The sequence below is a fragment of the Aptenodytes forsteri genome, unplaced genomic scaffold, assembly GCF_000699145.1.
Source record: "Aptenodytes forsteri isolate BGI_AS27 unplaced genomic scaffold, ASM69914v1 Scaffold137, whole genome shotgun sequence".
Taxonomy (NCBI): Eukaryota; Metazoa; Chordata; class Aves; order Sphenisciformes; family Spheniscidae; genus Aptenodytes; species Aptenodytes forsteri.
Genome location: NW_008796221.1, coordinates 3,316,150 through 3,339,089, shown reverse-complemented (window position 1 = coordinate 3,339,089; position 22,940 = coordinate 3,316,150). Strand labels below are relative to the sequence as shown.

The 22,940-nt window shown below is 48.2% G+C and overlaps 1 protein-coding gene across 1 annotated transcript in view; it reads right to left on the bottom strand.

The window, feature by feature from the left end:
- LAMB1 (laminin subunit beta 1) overlaps window positions 1-20,777 on the bottom strand; it is a 42,865-nt gene extending 22,088 nt beyond the window's left edge. Inside the window, exons 1-19 of the mRNA XM_009289030.1 lie at window positions 20,618-20,777; window positions 18,504-18,577; window positions 16,372-16,560; window positions 16,200-16,263; window positions 14,407-14,609; window positions 12,989-13,109; window positions 12,624-12,812; window positions 11,850-12,029; window positions 11,320-11,432; window positions 10,245-10,324; window positions 7,602-7,737; window positions 5,383-5,541; window positions 4,339-4,466; window positions 3,768-3,891; window positions 3,041-3,245; window positions 2,738-2,881; window positions 2,410-2,641; window positions 1,745-1,908; window positions 1,040-1,264 (exon numbers count right to left, since the gene is read on the bottom strand). Of these exons, the coding sequence (XP_009287305.1) occupies window positions 1,040-1,264; window positions 1,745-1,908; window positions 2,410-2,641; window positions 2,738-2,881; window positions 3,041-3,245; window positions 3,768-3,891; window positions 4,339-4,466; window positions 5,383-5,541; window positions 7,602-7,737; window positions 10,245-10,324; window positions 11,320-11,432; window positions 11,850-12,029; window positions 12,624-12,812; window positions 12,989-13,109; window positions 14,407-14,609; window positions 16,200-16,263; window positions 16,372-16,560; window positions 18,504-18,577; window positions 20,618-20,777 (2,890 nt within the window). The remainder of the gene's footprint in view (window positions 1-1,039; window positions 1,265-1,744; window positions 1,909-2,409; window positions 2,642-2,737; window positions 2,882-3,040; window positions 3,246-3,767; window positions 3,892-4,338; window positions 4,467-5,382; window positions 5,542-7,601; window positions 7,738-10,244; window positions 10,325-11,319; window positions 11,433-11,849; window positions 12,030-12,623; window positions 12,813-12,988; window positions 13,110-14,406; window positions 14,610-16,199; window positions 16,264-16,371; window positions 16,561-18,503; window positions 18,578-20,617) is intronic.
- Window positions 20,778-22,940: the final 2,163 nt, after the last annotated feature.

The following is a 22,940-nucleotide window of genomic DNA, read 5'->3' as shown; positions in this document are numbered from 1 at the left end:
TCAGTTTGCCCTTTCGTTACTAAACAGCCTGGAGTTTGCATTTCATTTATTCTCCGTGTCCCCAGAGGCATGGGCAGATGCCGGCACGTCCCCACACCTGCAGCCAGGCCTGGCTGACCCAATGCTGAACGCCACCCAGCACTACTCAAGAGCCCTGCTCATGTCCCAGGCTGGCCACCTCTACAGCTTCTGTCCCAGCACACAGGAGGCGACAGGAGACCCCTGGGCAAACAGCCCAGCCTTCCTCCTCTTCTCCTTTCCTCCCTCTGTGCACAACCAAAGGCCAAGGCTGCCCACCTCCTGCCAGCCAGCTGTGGTGGCAAATCTGCTTGCCACAGGGCTCCGCTCGCCCACCCAGCAACCCATCCGCCCTGCCAGGCTGCATCCAGCACTGAGGGAGAGGAGCGTCTGCCTCCCCACCGCCTGGTTCAGCTCTCTGGCGTGGCCCTTGCTTCCCAGGCAGGACTCGCTCTTGCTGTCCAGCCACATCTGCAGGGACGCTGGTGTAAACAAAAGCCAAACCCACACCCTGTCACAGGCCATCTCCGCAGAAGAGGGAAACAAAGACTGCTAACAAGAGGGCAAGAACCGCCCCCCCCCCAAAGCCTCATCTTTTCAGCACATGTAAATGCTGTCCCTGCTCTCCCTGTCAAATGTAAAGGACTCCCCTCCTGGCCAGGAGCCCCGCTGAGCTGCAGGGCAGCTGCATGAAATTCCAGCTGGAGGTAATTAGGTTTCCCTCCACCCCAAATGCTCCCAGGTAAATTAAAAAGATCTCAGGCATCCGCTGCCGCCCCGTGACATGGCTGGCTGAGGGGACACAGCGCACATGTAAATGCTGTCCCTGCTCTCCCTGTCAAATGTAAAGGACTCCCCTCCTGGCCAGGACCCCCGCTGAGCTGCAGGGCAGCTGCATGAAATTCCAGCTGGAGGCAATTAGTTCCCTCCACACCCCAAATGCTCCCAGGTCGGTGCAGCCGCCCGCTGCCGCCCCGTGACATGGCTGGCGGAGGGGACACAGCTGTGTCTCCCCACTCACTTCTGCAGTCCTGCTGCAGGGCGCTCCCATAGTAGCCCTGTTTGCAGAGGTGGCAGTTTTCCCCCTCCGTGTGATACAGGCACTTCACACATGTTCCCGTCTTCTTGTTGCAGGCCTCTGGGTCAGTGGCGTCAATGTTGTTGTTGCACTGGCACGGCTGGCAGGCGCCGCCAACCTCGTCGGGGCTCCCAAAGAAGCCAGACGCACATTCATCACATCGACTGCCTGTTTGAACAAACAGGCACAGTGGGAATTACCATCACGGCTCGCTAGCGCACAGCCCCCTAAACGGCAAGACTGAGGGAAGACAATAAAGGCCATTAACTGGGGGGGGGTGTTAGTTGCTCAAAGCAAGAGGCAGCGCTTGGTGAGACTGCAGCAGCTTGGCACAGCATGGATGGTACCACCTGGGGCACCAAGGCATGGTGCTGCAGCCCAGCTGCCAGCACACTCAGCCCCTCGGCTCCATTGCTGTCGTGTCCACTTCTGCTGACCGCTGGTCATCCCTCACCACGCTGCCGGGGATGAAGTTCACGGTGGTGCCAGCATTGCGTGCACAAGCCGCTCTGCTCTGGCACCTTCTAAGCTCCAGCAGCAACACATTGACGCTGGTACCGTGGTCACACCCAACAACCCATATGAACATACCCCTTCCCACCGGGAGGTTCAACCCAACCAGCCCCACTCCATGCTCCCACCAAGTACCTATGTATCCCACACTACAGACACACACGACTTGCAGTGTGACTGGATCCTGGTAACAGCCACTGGCAAACTGGCGTCCACTCTCGGGGCCATCAGGGCAAGGGCAGGGGCGGCAGTGGTCGCCTGATCCCAGGATGGGGTCTCCGTAGTAGCCAGCCTGGCACCTGCGCAATGGGGTACACGGCATGCAGGGGACCGCAGGCAAACAGACTGCAGCCTTGCCGTAACTACGCTCAGGTTTTCAACCACTGCGAAGAACCAAAGGGCAGAAACATCCTTACAGGTCTCCCGTGCCACTCATGCTCTGAGCAGCCACAGAGACAAATTTGTCTGGCTCACATCAGCATAAGAGCAGGAGACCCAAGGCTGATGCCTCTCAAGAAGCTTTCAATGGAGAAAGCCTCTCTGAAGCCCCGGGGTCCCGCAACGTGCCCTCTGGCATCTGGGCAGGCACTGCTGGGAGGCGTGAGGCCACAGGTAGGGCAGACAGGGTCCCTGCTCTCATCCTCCTCCGGGACCATTAGCGCTGCTCTGGCTCCCAGGGTGCAGGGACTTTCCCCGTGGATTCACACCTGCCCGAGCACCAGCACCGGAGGAGAACGGCTGCAGTGCCCATCCTGCCGGGGGGAACAAGAGGGGCCAGGGAGGGGGCTCACATGCTGTACCTCTCGCAGTTGTGCCCTGCCGTGTGGTCCCGGCAGCTCAGGCACTCCCCAGTGTAGGGGCTGCAGTCGTCGGCGTGGCCGTTGCAGTGGCAGGGCTGGCAGCTGGGGAAGCCCCAGAAGCCGGGCAGGCAGCGGTCGCACTGCCGCCCGTACACCCCAGGGAAGCAGTGGCACTGGCCTGTCTCCGCGTCGCAGAAGGTGGTGTAAGAGCCTCGGACGTGGCACTCGCATGCTGCAAGGAGAGGGAGAGAGTGGCTGCGTTTCCATGGCAAGCCCTAAACACAGGGCCCCAACCGTAGCACAGCCCAGAGCCAAAGGTTTAACGTACGTCGGCATCCGCTCGGCCCGAACCCAAAGGTGCCAGGGGCGCATCTGTCGCACTGTCTTCCGACGACGTTGGGACGACACTGGCACTGTCCTCCGCTGGGGTCGCACACCGAACTCAGGGAGCCCTGGGGGTCGCACTGGCATGCTGAGCAGAGAAAAGCATCAGGGGGAGTGAGTACCACAGTGTAGGACGTTAACTACCTGCCTCATCCCACGCACACGCTTTCCCTGTGCAAACTGCTCTGCCTGCAAGCGCCATCCAGCTTCCAGGCACATTTTGCCCTACAAGTAGGTGGTTACGTACATAACGCGGTCTCGTGTAATAGAGCAGAAATGCTGAATATGATGTTCCTGCAGACATCCGTCATGGGGGTTTTCACAACACTCCTGCTGTTTTCCAGACACCGGTATCTTTGGAAAGTTTCCCAAGCGCTGTTCGTGACCACGTCTTCGCCTGAGCCTCCCACTGTGAATATGTCCAGCGATTTGCAGTATGGCATGAGAACAAGCTACAAAACAGTTTTACAATGACAAAGTGTCAGTATTTATAAATAGCCTCCAACAAACTTGTGAAAATTCACTATTATCCCACTTCCTATCATCCTTTTTTGGCCAAAAAGCAAACAGCCAGACAGAACTGGGAAGGGAAATGACAGTATTCTGTTGTTTTTGGTGGAATAGTTCTGGTATCTACCAAATTCTTACCAAATCCACCAAATTCTGTCCACTCAAAAGAAAAAGGTTGACATTCATGACATATATGGCACTCATTAGCCTCCCCAAAGAAACTACAGGTCTGTGGAACTAGCTGCAGTCCTGTAAAATACAACAAAAACAACCCACATACTTTGAGACTGAAGAAACCCTACAGTGCTTTACATTGTTCAGTTAAAATCTGGCTTCAGCTGTAAGCAACAATGTTGTAAAATATTACTTCAGATTTACACAGACACATCCCAGAAGAGATGCAAACTTTCAGGCTTTTAAATATACTTTTCCACCAGAGCATCCCCGAAATAATTTCTGCTCACAGAGTCAATAAGCGTGTACGGGCTTTCCGTCTCCGTATCCACCGAGGAGTACTGGGGCAGCTCCAGGCGGATGGTGTAATTCAGCCCCTTCTCGAAGCAGACAGGCCGCGGGAGAACGACGTATCTGGGTTAGGAACAGGAAACAATTCTTACTTCAAATGTCCAGCACCATAAAGCGTTTCAGGTGGCCCTATAAAGCAATCGAGATAACAGAAAACAGCCAAGACCAGGCAGAACAAAAGCTACGATGTGAAAGAGGCGGTTTGGAGGCTTGTGCAAGTCAGAACCGGAAAAGCTTATCGGCAAGGTAAAGAGTCATACCAATGTTCACTTACAGGCTGTGCAAACACTCCCCTCTGCTCTTTACTCAGTGAACAAAACAAATCAGACAATCAGAATAAACTTAAAAGCTTTGAGTCTACAGACACAATGCTAAATATGTTTTTATAACCCACTGGAAATTAAATTTCATTCATTTTCATATAGGCCACGGCAAACTGAAAACGTGATGTTACTCTGTTTCAATTTTTTAAATGTTTTTTCTCCTTTTGGCCCATCCAGTTATACCGACCTGGAGCCGGGTGACAGTGAGACGACCTGATTATCATCATCAGGAACTGTATTGCCACACCGGCTACCCGTGGGAATCTTGCCTGGGCGTGAGACGCTGATCACAGCTTTTTCCCACTGATCCGGCAACTGGGGGGAAAAAAGGCTGATCAGCATCAAGCAACGGCCGTTAAGCTCCTGGGAGCATCCAGAGCTCAGGCCAGGAAAAGCGTGTGCACAGACGGGGTGGTCACTCTGCTTCGGGGAGGATGGGGCTGCAGCTCCAGCATCAATGGAGCATCTACCAGCTGCAGGTTTGGGCTGAGACAAGACAAGGCAAGCGCCCCTGGGCACCCTCCAGCACGACAACCTCTCCCTCCCAAAAAACCATGACTAGGTGTAGGTGGTCAGCAGCCCCATCTGTGGCACGGCATCAGCGAGGGGTTTGGCAACCTCCTCTCTCCCCACCTCTGGGTACTGCACCTGAATATTTCACTGCAGTCAATTGCTGCCAAGATCTAGGTAAGCAGCTGGGGGGATTTTTCTCTTTCTCTTCACCCTGTGAATTATCTACAGTCAAAACTGACTGCTTGTGAACTCTTGGCTGCAGGCATTCAACATCCAAGATGGGCAATTTGTCTTCAAAGGAGCGTAACAGCGTTTCCACCCACTAGAAGGCCATATGGCTGATGCCAAATTTATATTCTACTCTGTCAGAGCCTGATCTAGTTGAAGATGTCCCTGCCCACAGCAGGGGGGTTGGACTAGATGACCTTTAAAGGTCCCTTCCAACCCAAACTATTCTATGATTCTATGACTTGTCACTTTTTAATTTGCTCATTAAACAGGTGCTGAAACAACACAATAACGAACGAAACTGTAAAGCAAATAATACTAGTAATAGTCAACATCTTCTTGGATTTTCACACATCTCAGACATTTAACTGAGTGTCCATCCTTGACTTTGAGTCCTGATGACTCCTGGAAGTGCCAGGCTCCTGTCAGTTGTGCACCGGGACAGCCAGCACCTGCCAGGAGGCAGCAATGCCCATACTCACAGACCTACCTGTGGTTCATAGCGGACCAGAATATCATACTCCATCGAGTAGGGGATGTTGTCGATGTAGAATTCCAGGTATGCCCCCTCAGGGACTCTTACAAATCCTATGCCTGTCCACGACGGTGTGCGGTCTGGCGTGTACTGGCGCTCTATTATGTTTACTCCCTACAAAAACAGGGAACAGAGATTTTAATACCAATACATTAAATTTGCAAGCCCTGCAGGAGTGTGTGAAGTTATGAGTTCTGTTGATGGATCACTTCTGGATCACAGCATCCATCATTTGCATCCCAGAGAACACGAATTCTCTTTTAACCCATGTGCATGCACACCGCTGCCCTTCTGCTTAACAAATACAAAAAGCAAGAAAGATAAAATAAAACAACACTGCACAACTCTTTGTCCATTTCTCTGTTATAGTGGGGAATTAAATTTAAAAACTTGCTGTGAGTAACTAATCCACCAGCTATGACATCTCGTTCACCATAAGGACTTTCACATCATACTTGTAGCAGTAGGATTTACTGCAGTGGCATGTAACTGCTCTATTAACTGCCCAAGCTGAGTGCTAATTACATCCTGACTACACTGGGCTGCTCCAAACTAAACCACTGCTCAGGATAACATTTGAAAAACAGATCACGGCTGTCATGAGGAGGGTGTCACTAAATAACAGAGATCCTAATCATTGATAGATATCTAATAGCCAAATCAATACGTGGTCACTCCTTTCAGTCTGAGGTGCCAGGTTTTTATCTGCTACTTTTTATATAAAGTAAAGAGGAGGAAAAAGGCAACAGAAAATGGGAGCATGTGTTGTTCAAGCTTCCTGTTTCAAATATATCTGCATCCACGAATAGTTCTCTCCATAGAGCAACATCCTGTGCATTCCTAAGGAAGCTGCTTCAGTAGAAAGGGATAAAATGTAAGGAAATGTCTATATATATATATACACACACATATCACTTCAGGATGTCCCCTCATGTATTCTCACACTCTTTGAAGAAAGCCTGGCTATAAGTTATTACCCTTTGGCTTTGCACAAAGTGTCGGAGCTCCCCAGAAAGGATGGCAGGCGGGACGTGAGTCGGGGGGTGCAGCTGTGGGGATCATGGGGGCTTTGTACCACCTGAAAATCCCTGCAACTCTGTGCCACTTCATTTTGTCTTGTGCTTGGCCCCTATCTCGGAATTCAGAATTTTATTCTCCCACCAGATTTGTGAGAAAGCTTTTCAATATCGGTGTTTTTTTAAAATGGTTTGTTCTGAAGGTTTCAAAAGGCAAACCAGCAGCACATCCCCTTGCTCTGCTTGGCAAGGTGGGTTTTCAGGCCAGGCTCCTCCATCCCTGAGCCTCGGCAAGGCCTCGGGTACCACTTCTCCAGTCAGGCAGACACAAATGCACCAAAAGCCCTGTGCCAGCTCACATGCCGTCCGCTGCAGTCCAACTTCTGTCCTGCGTTGTCTTCTCTCTCTGCAGTTATCTAAGAGCAAAAATCCTCTGCCTTGGCTGAAACTGCAAAGTGGCTGCATTTTGCCTGAAATAAATAAATTAGGACCAAGTGCCACAATTGCAGGCAGACAAGGATCTGCTGCTTTAGAGAAACCATTATCTCATCTCCCTGACTCCTTGCTGGAGGCAAAAATAATTGATGTAGTCACCTAGCTGCTGTTAATGAATTAAAAGCAAGGCTGCATGGTGGTGAACGGAAAGAGCCAGAGACCCCGATGTGCCATGCCAGTGGGCAAAACAAGCTAGAGGAAACCTCACTTACAAAACCAGTTTTTTTTATTGTTTAAATGCGTGCTTTGTTCCCTCCCAGTTTCAGTGGCACCAAAGAGAAGAGCCAGTGTCGGTGTCCCACCACTCTTGAGATAAGAGGGGAAGGAGAAGTGGGTGCAGTGGGCGCGTACGCCGTAGGGTACAGAGAGTGATGCTGACAGGAAACTAACTGTATAGTCATGATCAAAGAAACAGGTTTAAAAAGAAAAACGGCAGTTTACCCCCCTAAATTACTATCGATTTATATATCGATAAAAATTATTTATCGATACTAAGATTGAAGAGCTACAGGCTGACAGTTTTCTGATCAATTGAGTTTTGTGTTTTCCACATTTTAATTGCAAAACACTCAGGGTATAAAATAGACACTTCCAACACCCAAATGGTGAAACAACTTTCCCACAGCTGTCCAGACACACCAGCCCACTAAAACTGCTACTCACGGGACCCAAGCTGGCTTCCTCCGCCTCGTAGATGTAATGATCGAGTGAAATGAAGTAATAGCCAGGCTCCACCTGGTTGCACTGACGTCCAAACATGTGGGGCCGGCATTCGCATTGGCCAGATTGACTCGAGCAGCTAAAACGGAAAAGCAATGAATTTACATCATATCTTGGCTACGCCAAGACAGTGCTAGAGCTATCTTCCATTTTGACATTTTAAGTCACACAGGAGGAGAAACGCTTCTGGACACAGATGCGTCTAGACACGAGATGTTCTCAGGCTCTGCAGCTGGACCATCTGCACTGCTAAAATGGCAGCACGGTCCTGGGCGCAGTCTTGGCTCAACCCAGCTATCGTTCTCCCAGACAACTCCTAGGCTCAAGCTGTGAGCGAGCATGGGCCAGAGACCATTTCCAGTAGGCAGTCTGCATGTGGTTTGGATGGCGAGAGGATTTCATGCTACGGATGCAGGCAGTTCCCTGGGGCCAGACAGCAGTCCTGGGAGAGCTTCACTTGCTACCACAGACATAGCCAAGAGGCATGTCTGTCCTGCAAGCCGAGGGCAGCCTTTGGCTCCAGGCTTGCAGGCCATGGAAGCAGCCTATCCGTTTGTATGGGCTCCGGCAAAGCAAGAACACGCATGACCCTGCATGTCCCGTGCAGCTCTTGTATGCTGCAAAGCACATCCTGAGAGGCTGCCCACCAGCAGCTACGCACAGGGGAAAACCACACCTGGCTGCTTTAAAGTAGGACAGACACAGCCAAAGACGTGGGACAGAGCCATCGCTGGGGAGTACAGAAGGTCTGTCCAGGGTGACATACAGCAGCTCCACTTCTTTCATAACGAGCCATTTTCTTTTCTCAATACAGCTCTATCCCCAAACTGCTTCTTGGTGGTTTTATTGTCCGCAGAGAGTCTGCCCCACATTATGAAGAACCCTTGGGCAGGTTGTATTTTTGCATGCGCCCAGTCACACTTTTTCATAGGAAGTTTTTTTGGTCCACCAAAATACAGCCCTTTCTTTAAATTTGAGTGGAATTTCTAGAAACATTTTCTAAAGTCAAACCCCTCTGGTTTCCATGGATAATCTCCAGGCTTCTCAAGGCCCCATTCTAAGAGTAATTTTTAACTGAAACCATTTTTGAAATTGCAGATATTCACTTAAATGTTCACTCTGAGATGCCAGAAGTGCCCTAGCTGCCCCAGAAGGGTGGTGACTCCACCACCTGGGTTACAGCGCAGGGATGAATTTCAGGCAAGGGGCGGCTGCCCCAGGCGCTGCATCCCACACCTGGAGCAGGAGCCAGGAGGTGGCAATTCAGCAGTTGAGGAGAGGAGCCCCAGGGAGGGTGAAGCTCCCCCTTCCTGCTCACGTTAAAGAGCGAAGCCAGGAGCCAGAGCCGGGCTTCGCGGCTCTCCTGCAGCCGGAGGAAAGCACAGCTGCTCCCTGCCCACGCCAGGATGCCACATGTCCCCTCCCCACGTGGTTTTGCAATCACTGGGCTCAGCGCATGGGAAACAGTCTGCAAAGCCTTGCTGGGCTGTGGCTGAGCCGTACCCCAAATCCCTGGAAGCAGCTGCGCTGGGGGAGCCGTTATGAGGTGTGCGGCGTAACCGATCTGTGCGCAGGGAGCAAGCATGGAGGAGGAAATAATCACTAACAACTACACCACTGTCCGCCAAGGGCTAATAATTCACTCAGCAGCGGAGGGGAGAGATAGCCTGCGGGACATTCCCACGTCGATCCCCAGTGCAGATGGGGTGTCTGCAGGCTGTGACAACCTATGGGAGTCACACCGGGACCAGTCCCAAACAGTTTGTCCACCCCCTTGGAAAACTTCTGTGGCTTTAGGCAAAAGCAGGACATTTCAAGGGGTTTGTGGAGGGAAGGGGGTAAAAAAAAAAAAAAAAAAAGCGCAAAGGAACATGCTGCTGAAAAGCCTGGGGTCGGACATACACCTAACGCACAGAAGACCGTGCTGGTCGAAGGACCCTTCTGGCTACCCAGCACCCCTCTGACCAGGCATTTAAGCCAGGACTTTCCATGCTCTTACTGATGGATGCATCTTCAAAATCTACGCTTTTCTCTGAAAAAACCTCCACCTCCCCATTGGGCACTTCCAGGTCCACATCCCACCCCACACAGCACCACTGGGGCAACACAGCAGTACCATGCAGCTAGCGCGCTTCCCCCAGCGCTGGTGGACAGAGAAACAGACTAGCCAAAGGGCCAATTCGGGAGCAAACCAAGAACCAGCCTGATGGCCCATGTCACCGCCTTATTCCTGCTTTGATCCTATGAGAGCAAAGCTTTGACATGGACCATACCCTGGATTATGGCCAAGGCAGAGCTCAACCCACAGCTGGCTCCTACCCTGGCTGACCAAAGGCAGAGCTACACTAAAAACAGTTTTACATGTTCACTTGCACCAGTGGCACAAATGGAGGCTACTCAGCATGGAAAGGACAAGGATGCCTCTGTCACCCCTTGCTGCAATCAAGAGCTGCTGCTTTCTGCAGCAGAAAGACGGTCCCAAACATCCTCCTCCAGAGCACATTGAGCCCTGGATGTTGTGGTTGCAAATGAAGCAAAACTCACTGGGGTGAATGATTACAGGAGAGTAACCAGGCTGAGACTCACTTGTTGTTCAGTGCTCCTCCCTGGTCGCAGTCGCACGGCCGACATCCATCCATGTCGTTGCTCAGGCCCCAGTGCTCAGGCTGCGGGAGGTAACATCACCAACGCTGTAACCCGGTGCCTGTTTAACCCCATCTACCCCGAAGGCACATTTTGAAATACTCAGCATAAGCTACCCCAGACTGCCCCTCAACCCATGAATCCTGGTCCCCTGGTTGTGGGTCTACCCCCACAACCACCAATACAACTTCCCCACCTGCTCTCCTCCACCTTATTGACCATCTCAAGGGCTTGAGAAAAATCCCCATCTTTCCGCCTAGCTTTAAAAGCAAGATTCAGGAGGACCCAAGTTCAGAGACCTCACTCCTACTGCACCATTTACACCAGTTTGGGCTCCTGACCCATGAAGGGCTTGGAAAATCACAGCCCAGTATGTCACACCGCAGCAGAGAGCCGCGCGTGGGGCGGTGGGGCTTTGTGCAGGGCACTGCCCTTGCAGGGCTGCTACTCTGCAACTTGCTTGTTGGACAGACAGACAGGCTTGTTTCACTTTTCCGTGTAGTTCACTGTTAGATAAGACAGCCTGTCAGTGTTTATACAAAAACATCCAGTTATCTGACAGTGTGTTTCTATAACACTCCAGCATGCATAAACACTATATGGAAATGTATGCGTACGAAATAATGCCTGCCTAAAATAACGGCCTGTATAGAAAGCAATTTTTTTGGTAACACTGCTTCTCTGACCATTTTGTCTTTCACCCCAGGGAGGGCTCCAGCAGAACTGCCCCAGATCCCTCATTTTCACAGAGCAACCACTACAGGTATCCTAATGTCTCACTCCTTACGGTCTCGGGAATTAATCTGGATGCTCCTGTCTGCCTTGACGTGCCTCCCAGCTCCCCGTAACACAGCGTGCTTCACGGCTCCTGACATCCCAGATGCCTGCTCCAGCCTGAACACCAGGCGCCTGCTCACAGGCAGTCAGAGACGGCAGCCAGCACCTTGCTCCACGCTTTCCGCATGCCAGCCTCCCTAACACCAGCGTCTCCTAATTTATTTTACAGTAAGCTACTTACCAGGCAGTGATTGCACTGCTTTCCTGTCACCAGGCGCTTACAATAGCAGTTTCCTGTCTCCGAATCACAAGGATTCCCCCCGGGGTGGGTACCCAGAGGATTACATGCACAAGCTACGTTGGGAAATACAAATAGGCATGTCAAAACACAGGATTGGAGTTACATTTTAGACAGTATCCAACTTAAATATTTACATTAAAGCTTCCCCTGAATTCCCCAGGACAGAGATTAATTGCACACTTTGCCCACCACCCATCCCAGCAAAACTCCCCTGGCTTAGAGACTTAAAATTACAAACAAATAAGGAGTATTCTGCTATTTCCACTGAATACACTAGCAGGATCAGCTGGGGAACTGAGTTTTAAGGGCGGGTGGACTCCAAGCTACAGCAAATCTACAAGAATGTTTTTCCTTTAGCAAAAACATGAAACAAAGGAAAAAAAACCACCCCACAAACCAACTTCTCCCGGCTCTAACAGCTCCTCAAAGAGCTTTTAATCACACATAAAGGAACATATGTTTTTACTTACACTGACAACCCGCTGGGTCATCGGCACTCAGGCCATAGAAACCTTCTTTGCAGAGGTCACAACGCTCCCCTTCGACAAATAATTTACAGCGGCATTGTCCGGCAATGAGGCCAGTGGAGAAATCGGTGTAGCGATCACAGATGCCACCATTTTGGGAGCCAGCTGGGTCACAGTTGCAAGCTAAGAAGGAACCATTGTGCGTGTTTTATTATAACTGCTACAAAAGAAAAGGCCAAGTCTCACACTGAATTATTTAAACTCAGCTGCTGTGTAGAGAGAGTGTATCAGTGCTGTGCAGAGAGAGTTTGGACATGAGGAAAAATTCCTTTACTGAAAGAGTGGTTAAACATTGGAACAGGCTGCCCAGGGAAGTGGTGGAGTCACCATCCCTGGACATATTTAAAAGACGTGTAGATGAGGCGCTTAGGGACATGGTTTAGTGGGCATGGTGGTGTTGGGTTGACGGTTGGACTCGATGATCTTAGAGGTCCTTTCCAACCTTAACGATTCTATGATTCCTGCAAGTATTAGACATGACATGGGTTGAACACGTAATGACCAAATAAACTCCCAGAATCTTGAAGAGAAAACAAAACCCAGCCAGGTTTGCTCAAGACCTCCAAGACAACCACCTTACCTCAAGGATCTTTGTTCAGGAGCACGGCACTGGCCAAAAGAAGGCCAGTAAATCCTAAATTCTCCAGGGAAAGCCCTGGGGGGCCATGGCCGGGATGCCACGGCTATTTCCACCCTGAGGAGCAGGGCTGCACTTACGCTCACAGACGTCGGGGTCGCGCAGGTCTCTCTCCGGGTGCTGGAAGTAGAATGGCTTGCACTGCTCACAGTTGCGTCCTATGGTGTTGTGCTGGCAGTCGTCACACACTCCCCCGCTCGTATTCCCCGTCGTCACGTACACAGCCATGTCAAAGTGGCACTGGCTGGAGTGGCCATTGCAGTTGCACTCTGTGACAAAGACAGAAAGCAAAGTAAGAGTCTGGTCCCAGGGGAGATGCAAGTCTGCAGAAAAGACACACCAAAGTCAACCAAAGAACATGCAGAACATATATTGTCACAAGTTCCCAAGTAACAGCATGTAACGCTCACACCAGACTCCAGTTCTGCATTTTACTCAAACTCACTTTTGCATGCGTTACTATTGCGGCCTTCAGCGGGTCGCCAGGGTAAGTCATGGTAGAAATCCAAACACTGTTCACAGTTTAACCCTTTGGTATTATGTCTGCACATGCAGTGCCCATGGACCTGTCATTAAAAAAAGAAAAAAAAAAAAAAAGAGGAATATAGTTGGTTATAAAAGAGGAAGGGAAAAAAAATCATGCTCCAATTAATGCAAAATATAGCTAGTACATAAGGGATATACTTTTGGAGACTTTAATGCACGTAACCACATGTAGGAAGACATAAAGGGCCACAGGAGCGTCCTTTACCTGCCAAGGTAAGAATGTCCTCATACAAATTTGTCCTTCTTTCCTTACTGGAACTAATGCCTGAATAAACGCTTTCAGACATGAACAAGGAGAGCACAGTTCCACCTCAATAATCACAAAAGCCTCTTGGACCTAAAAGTTAGCTGTTTATTAGCTGTTAAGTAGCTATTAACATGCATCTAGTTATATCAGCACGCCACTAGCCCAGCGCCTTCTTTCCAGCCCTACCTTGGTTCTCAAAGCAAAGATAACAGACAGTTTGGATGGGTTTTATCCATCAACCCCAGACTTTGCCTTCAACATGTACAGAACAAGCACTAAGCAGACCAACAGTGATTATGTGACAGCTGCTACCATAGACGGCCAGGACTACCAGCACTGGAGCCATGATTTTAAAGGCAAAGCCAGTCTTGCTGCTGCTTGGGTGGAGACACTCACCAAAAGCAGAGGGCAACGGAGCATACCCGCTCGCCAGCATCCTGTGGCTCCTGGGACAACCCACACAACCTCCCCGTATGCCTCCACATTTTCATCCAGTTAATACCTCACTCATTAACAGGGGTGCTATTACTGCTTGACAGGCAAAAATCATGGGGAAAACAAGAACCCAGAAGGGATGTGGCACTTGCACAGCAGCGTCCAACGCAGGCAGCAGGATTTTCCTTCAGACCCTGCTGTTAATTAGGGCTACAGCCTCTACTTCTCAGCTGATAACGACTGATACAAATGCAGGTCATGTTTGATTCACAAAGGTGTTTCGTCCTTTGATGCCCCTATTCACTTTGATTTTAGGGTAACCAAGTTGACACACACACCCGTCTCTGGCCCCATACGGTTACACTCCCTTTCTGCATTCCTGCCTTTTAATTTCATCAGCTCTTTAACATAATTAGAAAAGGAATGCTAAAACAATTTTCACCTAATCTGAGCTCTCTGTGCTTGATTAACACCAGTAATGACAGACATGTTTGCTGAGGAGGAATAGTTTTAACAGTTTTCTTGTTTGAAAATTAAGGGTGAGGAGTGGGGGGGAGAGCGTCATCTTTAAATTTGTGTTTAAATCACTTAAAAGAGGCATAGACAGCTTTATGCAGAAACGTGTGAATATTTACCATTCCTTCCACTTCTTCGTTAAAGCCATCCACTGGCGCACACTCGCTGGCATGTCCGTAGCAGAAACAGTTCCCGCGAACCACCATGTCATAGATGGCATAGTAGTACTTCTCTCTGATCTCCATCCTGGAGTCCAAGAGATTATCCCCCAGCGTGTGCAGCTTGATGAATTTGACTCTCAGATTTGTGATCTTTAATAGGTCTGCAAGGGACACCAAAAAAACCCCAAACCCCGTTTTGGAATTATTTACCAGATATTGTATTGAATGGGAGGAAGCCAGGAGTGACTTCCCAAGCACACTTCCTATGGGCAGATTAGATCAGATTTAATTTCAGCATTTACATACTACACATCACATCACTTCATACTCCCAAATTAAAAAAAAAAATTACATTATTTTACTATAGATTGATCACTGTATAAGTTAGTTTAAGCTTAATTAAAAATACTAGTCTATTTTACTGTAGACATACACAGGCACAAACACATATTAAAGGCACGCACAACAGTACCACCAAAAAAACACTGGTTCTTTGGAGCTTTAAAGCGTAAGAAGGGCAAGGACCTGATATTAAGGAACTGCTGACAAGTGGACCAGGAGCTTTAAGAGTTACGAGCCTTCGGAAAAAAAATTAAAGCGTAAGAAGGGCAAGGACCTGATATTAAGGAACTGCTGACAAGTGGACCAGGAGCTTTAAGAGTTACGAGCCTTTCTGGAAAAAAAAATCTTAGTTGGAAACAAGACACAAATAATTCTTTTTTATACGCCCAGCTTTCCTAGCAAATATAATTAGTTACATTTTGCTGAAAGAAGCAACACCCCATCACTGACCAAATACAAAGGAGAAGTTCTTGAGGGATAATCCATGGGAAGACAATATCGCAGTAATTAATTCAGTCTACATGTTCACTTTGATATTATGAATCCTGTGTAATTTCTTAGAGCCTTGAAACTAGGCTTGAAAAAGCACTTCAAGCCCATGAAAGCAGAGTTTCTCCTTTAAAATGTTGGTTAAAAAAACATTCAACTGATATAGCAACTAGCAGACGCTCTTCCACTTCAGATATTTTCTTCTGCTCCAGTTAGCTTTACCCTGAAGGACATGAACTGAAACTGAGAATGCATATTAAATCGGAGGTCAAGTTTAAGGCCAAGCACTGCAGTTCCCTAATCAGGCCAAACGCCCCACGAGGTTTCTCTTTGAGCCACGCTCAGCAACAGATCTCTCTCCCTTTGCATTCCTGGATTGCCATGACCGTACACGAACGCTACAGTAATTTGTGTTTTACAACCGCATCTGTCTGGTCCAGCCATGCAGTGCTACCAAGGCCAACTGTTCTAAAGTCATGACTCAGATGTTCTAAAAAATAAAACACAATCCCCTTGATTTTAGCTAGAAATGCAAAATGATTTAAGTACCTTTGTAGTTCTGTTTCTTTGTTTTCTGAATACTGTACAATTACAGGATCACGTTCCAAGGTTTCTCTCGGTGACTGCATGTATTTTGGGGAGAGGGGGTCTTTAATGAAAATAAATCCCTGATCAATTAAGAAAAGGACCAACTACAATGATGCGTGTAAGAGCAATCACTTGAGTTGACAACACTGATGGTTATTTCCCAGCATGTCACTGTCTGAGTCAGGAAAAGAAGCCATACCACAAATGTATTCCATGACTTCAAAACTGCTATCGGGACTAATGCATGGCTTTATTTGTGGCTTACTGTTTTTTGTAAGCAAATAAGTACAGAAATGCTTTCAAATGAGCCTGGAAGGTAACTGCATACATACTTTGAATCCTTGGACTGTACGGATCTTCAATTCGAAAAGCAGGATCTAAAACGCGATATATTACCTGGAGGAAAAATGGTACAACCAAAGATTCAGCTTTAAGAATAAGAGAATCTAAATTTGTATAGAAAAAGTTTACACAATAAACATATTGGGAAAAAACTGCTCTGACCTCTCCCTCCGTTGAAGGTTCAATGTCAGAGTATCGGGAATCACAAATGATATCATCCACCTTCTTCATGGGTCCAGTTGAAATCCCAGGAAATGAACTCTCACAGTCATATGCAAAATACCTATATACTTGCCACGTTTTTCCAAAATCAGATGACCTTTCTATCAACATTGCAGCAGGACGGAATGTCTAATAGTAAGAAAACCAAAAGAGATTTTATTCGGTTAATTATTACTTGCATTTACATTGAGTGCTTTTAAGTGTGAGCAATCCACATGGCTGGATTTTAATCTCTCTCCCTGCACTATTTCCAACATTTGGAAATATTTTTCTGCTGATATCCCATTTCCTGCTCAGAGGCAGATCTTTGAAATAACACACATCAAACCACAGACTACCCACCTTTAAAAAGATGGCACTCAGTGGCCAAGCACTTAAAACACGCTTACAATAAGCAAGCAAACTTGTAAGTTTTTTGGATTCCAAATCCTTTCTTAAAACTGGGGGTTAAAGCAGGGCTTTAGGGAGACAAAAGGCTTTTTTCCACGGCTTGTGGAAAGCAGCACAGCCTTCTTCCTTGCTGTACCTCCTTGCCTAATCTTCTACAAAGGACCTAATTGGCCTCCTCTCCTGCCTTGGGGACTGGGAGGCCACTTTCAGTGCTTCCCCTCCAGCTCTGACACCCAGAAGTTCTTGCTGAGCAGTTGTCCTTGATGCTCAGAAAAGCCCTGGGATTGCCCACCTCTCTTCGTCCGACCACACTACCTTTCGCAGCGTCTCTGCCGCCCAGTGCCGGCCGTCCTCTGTGCTGCATTAAGAAAACCTTCTTCTTTAAGGAGATTGAGAGGTTCAGTTTCATCCACTCTTGCTGCATTCGACTCCCTCAGTCCCAGTGACTCTTGCCCAGACTCTGGCAGGCTGCATTCGCTTCACACAAACCACTGTCCTTCTTACCTACACATATTTAACTCCAGAACAACTAGCCAATGACATTTTTAAAAGATTTTTAATCCCTCTGACCTAAAAATCTCATGTTTCAATTTATGAGCTGCATTTCAAAAAGCAGGTATTAATTTAACACCTGGCTTGCACCTACCAAGAAATGCCAAGAGTCTCTTCATTAGTTTCATGTATTCAGAGGAGGCCCTCCAAGAGCCAAGTACAAAAGCATTCAGTCACAGCTGGAAATAAATTTTGTTTCTGCTTCCTGGCTGAAAATATCGCCCAACTTACAAACTGGTATCTCACCCAACAAAAAATGTAGCAATCCAGAGGTAAGGCAGCTCAAGTGTCTACCACGCAAACAAAGTCAACAAATCGTCATTAAAACTATCTTTCCCCTGCAGTCTTCCTCCTGACAGCAGACCAAGCCCAGTGGCACTGGGGCATGATGGCCGCAGCACCCACATCAGGTCAGGGATCTCTCGGGGGTCCCTCGCTGCTGGGGGCCAGCAGAAAGGACCACCTTCTACCTCAGCCATGAGCGTGGGGCAGGCTGAGAAACCCAAGCCGACGCCACAGGAAAGAGGAACAAGCTCTCCTAGAAAGCTGACAGATGAAAATTAGGAGGTTAATTTGTCTACATGCGAAGAGCAGGGATTTAGCCCTGCAGGAACTGCAGCCCCTGAAACCTCAGCTGAAGGTTGCCACTAGCACTTGCCTGCGATTTAGGATGTACGGGACATAATCTGCCATTCCAAGACATCTGTTTGTAAAGAAACAAAGACACTTTGTGTACAGATGTTCCTTCTTCCTGAAGACCTTTCCATTTGCCAAATGAAAACTGATACCATGGCCAATTTTTTTTAAGAAGAAAAATCCTTGCTACTATATGCTTTAGCTAATGATCTTCTAGAACACAACCACCAGAGAGAGACACCAACACAAATCCCAGCTTCAGTATGACTCCTTCTGCAGCCTCATTGGAGTTCAAACACAACTCAAGCCACAAGTCACGACTCAGCCTTCCTGCGTGACTTCAGCAGCAGTTAATAATGGTTGATAGTTCCAAAAAATCAGGCAAAACAGCTGAGTCAAAGCCCAAATCCCAAATATCAAATAGATGTGAAAGACTATGAGATCTCTTATTTCCTTGTGTTTTGGAGTTTGGGGTAAGGCTGTGGCTTCCTTACCTTGAAGGTCATAATGAGATGAGTGAAATGAAACTCGGCCTCCAGGTTCAGCTGGATAGTCACGTTTTCCAAACCTGCAGGGGCAGAGAAAAGAAGCTGTGCAGCAAACAAGGACACCCGCCAGCCTCTACATCTAAAATTTGCCAAAGCTCTTCACTCCGGTGACGCAGGGACTCTTTTTCTTTGCCACTTGGCTCTGCTGTCAAAAAGGGACATGAGGGTTAGTGCGTTACCGAGGTACGGGGGAGACACCAAGAACCTCCTGAAGAGTGTATCGCACATGGGATTCCTGTGCATCATCTGTGCCAAACACGTTACACCCAAAGCATGAGCCTGCACTGCCATTATTTTAGACTGCGTAACATGGCTAACATCACTAGATGTAGGGTAAGGATGGGGACTGCTATGGGCTGGATCCTGGCACCAAAGCGCCCAGTGGCTGGTACAACTGAGGATGCTGAGCCCAGACCTGCGTGGTGACCTCAGGCTGTCCTCACACACTGCAGCCCATCTGGCAGCAACAGAGCCGCGAGCTTCTGCAGCCCTAACACTCCAAATCTCACCGATGGCTGGTAGGGGCCGTTTCCCACCTTTCTTTGCTCACTCTGGACTCTCCTGTCCATCCGGACACAGGAACAGTTCCTTTACAACCTGGTTTTGAAATACTCCTAAAGCAACTATCACAGCCGTGCTTTGCAATGTGAGGGCTAGGAAACCTTTGGCAAGCAAAAGGTTTTCCAAACTCTGTTGTACAACTACCTACAGCCAAGGACACTACACAGAAAGGAAGAAAAACAGTTACAAATACTATTTTTTCATGTGAAAAGATCTCTCAAAACAGCTGGATACTAATTATACTGTAGTTAAAAATTAAAAAAAAAATAATCAAGATTTACGGAGAGGAGAAGGGGTAAGAAATGAAAATAATAAACCAATAAAGCGCTTAAATTTTCGACCAGCTGTAACTTAATGTGGAACATGCAGCAATGGTCCCTTCTGCTGTATGCCTGAATAGAAGAAAACATGAATTGGACAGAAAGAATCATTTGTTTTTTATTGTTGAAGGACATTTTCATGACCTTATGAGCTAAGAACTTTTCTGTGTGAATGCTGCCAAGCCTGTTGCAAAAAACATGAATTATTTGGAATGCTAGAAGAGAGCTGCCGGAGACAAGCAGCTTGCTAGTCTGATCTAAATGGTTAAAAAGGATTTAGTGAAAACCTTTCTTCATCAGGCAGCAGAAATGTTACAAATATTACCATTTTATTTTAATATACAGTAAGACAGCTACTGCCAATGCATTTGCAGAAGTCCCATCCTGTCCAGCTGGCTTTAAGGCTTCAGGGCAGGACTGCTGTTTGAGAAACCTCAATGCCTTGTTTTGTGTACGAAGGCATGCCAAAAGCATAACCATAAAAGTAAAAAGTGCAGAGGAAGAGTAAAGGAAAAAAAAAAAGAAAAAAAGCCACCAAACTAACATGCAATATTTTTTTTAACTAGCTGGCTTGTTTCTGGTATTCATTTTACTGTTTGGCATACGGATGCAGGAATTCAGGGAGCCCAGGAGGGGGAAGGCAGTTTGCAGGGTAGGAGATGTCCCTGGCTTTGCTCTCCTGGGGTAGGAGGGCAGGGAAGCGGGAGGTCTGCGGGCGGGACGGCGGCCCCCAGCTCTGTGCCTAAACCTCCTCCTTCCACACCCTCCCTCCAGCCCAGCGGCGCGGGGAAGCCCTGCGGTGCTTCCTTGGCAGAGCCGCCTCGGGATATTTACTCCTGGAAGGCTGCTCTGCTCCCGCTGCCCGAACATGAGGGAGATCTGGAGCCAGTGTGGGAAACTTTTCTCTTTAGGAAAGGATTCTTGCAGAGTGGTGGGACGGCTCTTTCCAACACACCCAGAGGTCTGACGGGGCTTCGTTGTAGATTAAGGACTGTTCCAGGGCACACAAAAGCAGACAGTTTTACTCAGCATGAGTAAACCAGCATGCTCAAACAGCACGATCCTTCAAAGGGCAGTAATCACCAGGCCAGAGATAACAGCAAACCCGCAGGTACCCTTAAACAAAAGGAGGAAAAGCAGCTCGCAGCCCTGGAAATGGCTCCCGGACAAACCCCGTACCATTTTCCGACTGCCACCAGAGCTTCAGGCGATTTGGAGCGAACGTGGTGACCACGTTTTCAATGCGATGACTGTCAGGATTGAGAGTATCGTGGAAGGGATCCTCGGAGTCACATACGAAACATTTTTTGTCCTCCTGAAACAACAAAATAATCAACATTACTGATTTTATCCGCGGGGCAATAGTTGTTTCCTGCAGATAAGAGTATTTTCCATCCATATCACATTCCACTCATTTTCCCTGCAGGAGTCACCAAAGGGGTTTTTTTTGTTGAAATGGTAAGTGTATTTACCTTTATGAATTAATACAAATTGCCAAATGGAAAATATGCCAGGAATTCCATAAACTTTATTTTTAGGAGAAGTATGTTTTCTATCGAAATTGCAGTTTCAGGGAATCTCTTCCAGCGCGCGTATTCTCCAGAAGTCAGAACCAAAGGCAGCATCTACAGAAAATCTCCGAATTGCTTCTGTACAAATGTACACGTGCAAAACTGCGTCTTCAACAACTTGTGTGAAATAACATTGGCTTTTGGGAGCTAGCTTGGACATCTAAGTTCTTGTCATTGGGGATACCTCTGGTGAGGTTCAATACACATCAAGGGTCCATTCGTGATTTAGTGACGGGGCCCTTTCAGCGCGGGGTTAACTTTACTCTGAATCCAGCTTGTCAAGCTCCTACTTAAACCTTGCATCTTCACCTTTGATTGCAATCCCAAGCTATGCACATAAACCCAGTTTGCACATACTACAAGGTGTGCCCATAAAAAAACAGTTGGGTGCAAGTCTGGCACGTGCTGCTTGGGAAAGCTGGAAGATTCTTCACGAGAAGGACAAAAACCCATCATGACTATTACTACAAACAATGCTATTTTTACATTGTCCCGGTGCCTAAAACAACTACATTCCAATTTTGCAAGGTAGGATGCGAACCAAACCAAATGGGAGGGTTCCTGCCCAAACCAACTCAGAGTTTGGCAGACTGGAGGGGGCAGAGGAGGGAGAGAAGCTCATCGCGCCACAGCAAGGGAGCCCCGGCACACCAGCAACTCTTCACTGTCAAAAGCTACACAGGCATCATTCCTCCAGCAGGTTTATGGAGACAAATGCAGTGCTTTATCAGCCAAGAATGTGAGAGCTGGCAGGTCTGCGCCACACAGGCCTTCCATTTCACTGATTTCGGCTTCAGCAGCTCCTCCCAAGCCCAGCGCTTTGCCCCCATGAGCACCCGGGAGACTCCTCCAGGAGAGAGCACAGCAAGAGCGGGGGTCTCGAAGAAAACGTCCCTCTGCCCGCTTCAGGCTCCTCCCCCCCAGTACCAGAGCCCCCGCCTCATGGCACAACTTGCTCCTTCTCCCACCAAACTCGAATCCTGGAAGGCTCAATCCTGCAAAGTGCTCAGCGTGGCCAAGCCCCATATTATTAAGAGGATACTCGGCACCTTCCCACATCCACAGCCTGACACAGTTTCTTCAATACCACCTTATGGTTCAGAATTAACCAGGGACATCCCAAACGCTGAACTGGGGCTGTGAGATCAGGAGTAAGGGCACACATGAACTCCCGAAGCAATGCTTTTTACTATAGCGCTTCAGCATTTTTTGAGCCAAGAAAACATAACAAAGTGCCTTTGATGTTTTGTTCTACCAGGGATGCTAATGTCGTTAAAGAAGTCCTATTACAGACAATCCTGACATATGCCAAAAATTTTTCAGCAAAGCTAAACCCCGGGTTAAATCAAGTATTAGCTCTAGCAGTACAGTAAAACTAAAGGTGGGGGTGAGATTTGGTAACCTCAGGGCACAAACGGGCCAAGTGCTACAGCCCTCAGGCAGGGCTCCTCCTGCTTCCCGTGGTTTTCCTTCCAAGTGCCAGAATCCGGCCCTATTGTCTCTGCAGTAAATTCGGCCAGAGATTATCCCCTTACTTTCAGTTCAACAGAGTCCCACTTATAACTGATATTTTATTCTTCTCCACCATCCCTTCTGTCTCAGAGATTTTAAATAAGTCTGGTGAGCTGCTTCTGGCTTAAATAGTAACGAGCTTTGTGTTTTCCACCAGATGTGCGGGACAACCTTATTTGCATCCTTTCACTTGGAGACCATACAAATGTAATTACATTACGGGAACAGTGGCCAAAACACTACCCGGGTCCTACAGACCACTCTCAGTCAGGAAGCTGTCTAGACGGCTCCGGGTAAGTCTGAAAATAAAGTATTAATTGAACTTACTGCGGCACATTCCTCCTTCTTAACCTCGCTGAGGAAAGGGGGGTCGGGAGCCGAAAGCAGCGAGGGGTTCCCTGGTCCCGGCTTCCTTTGAC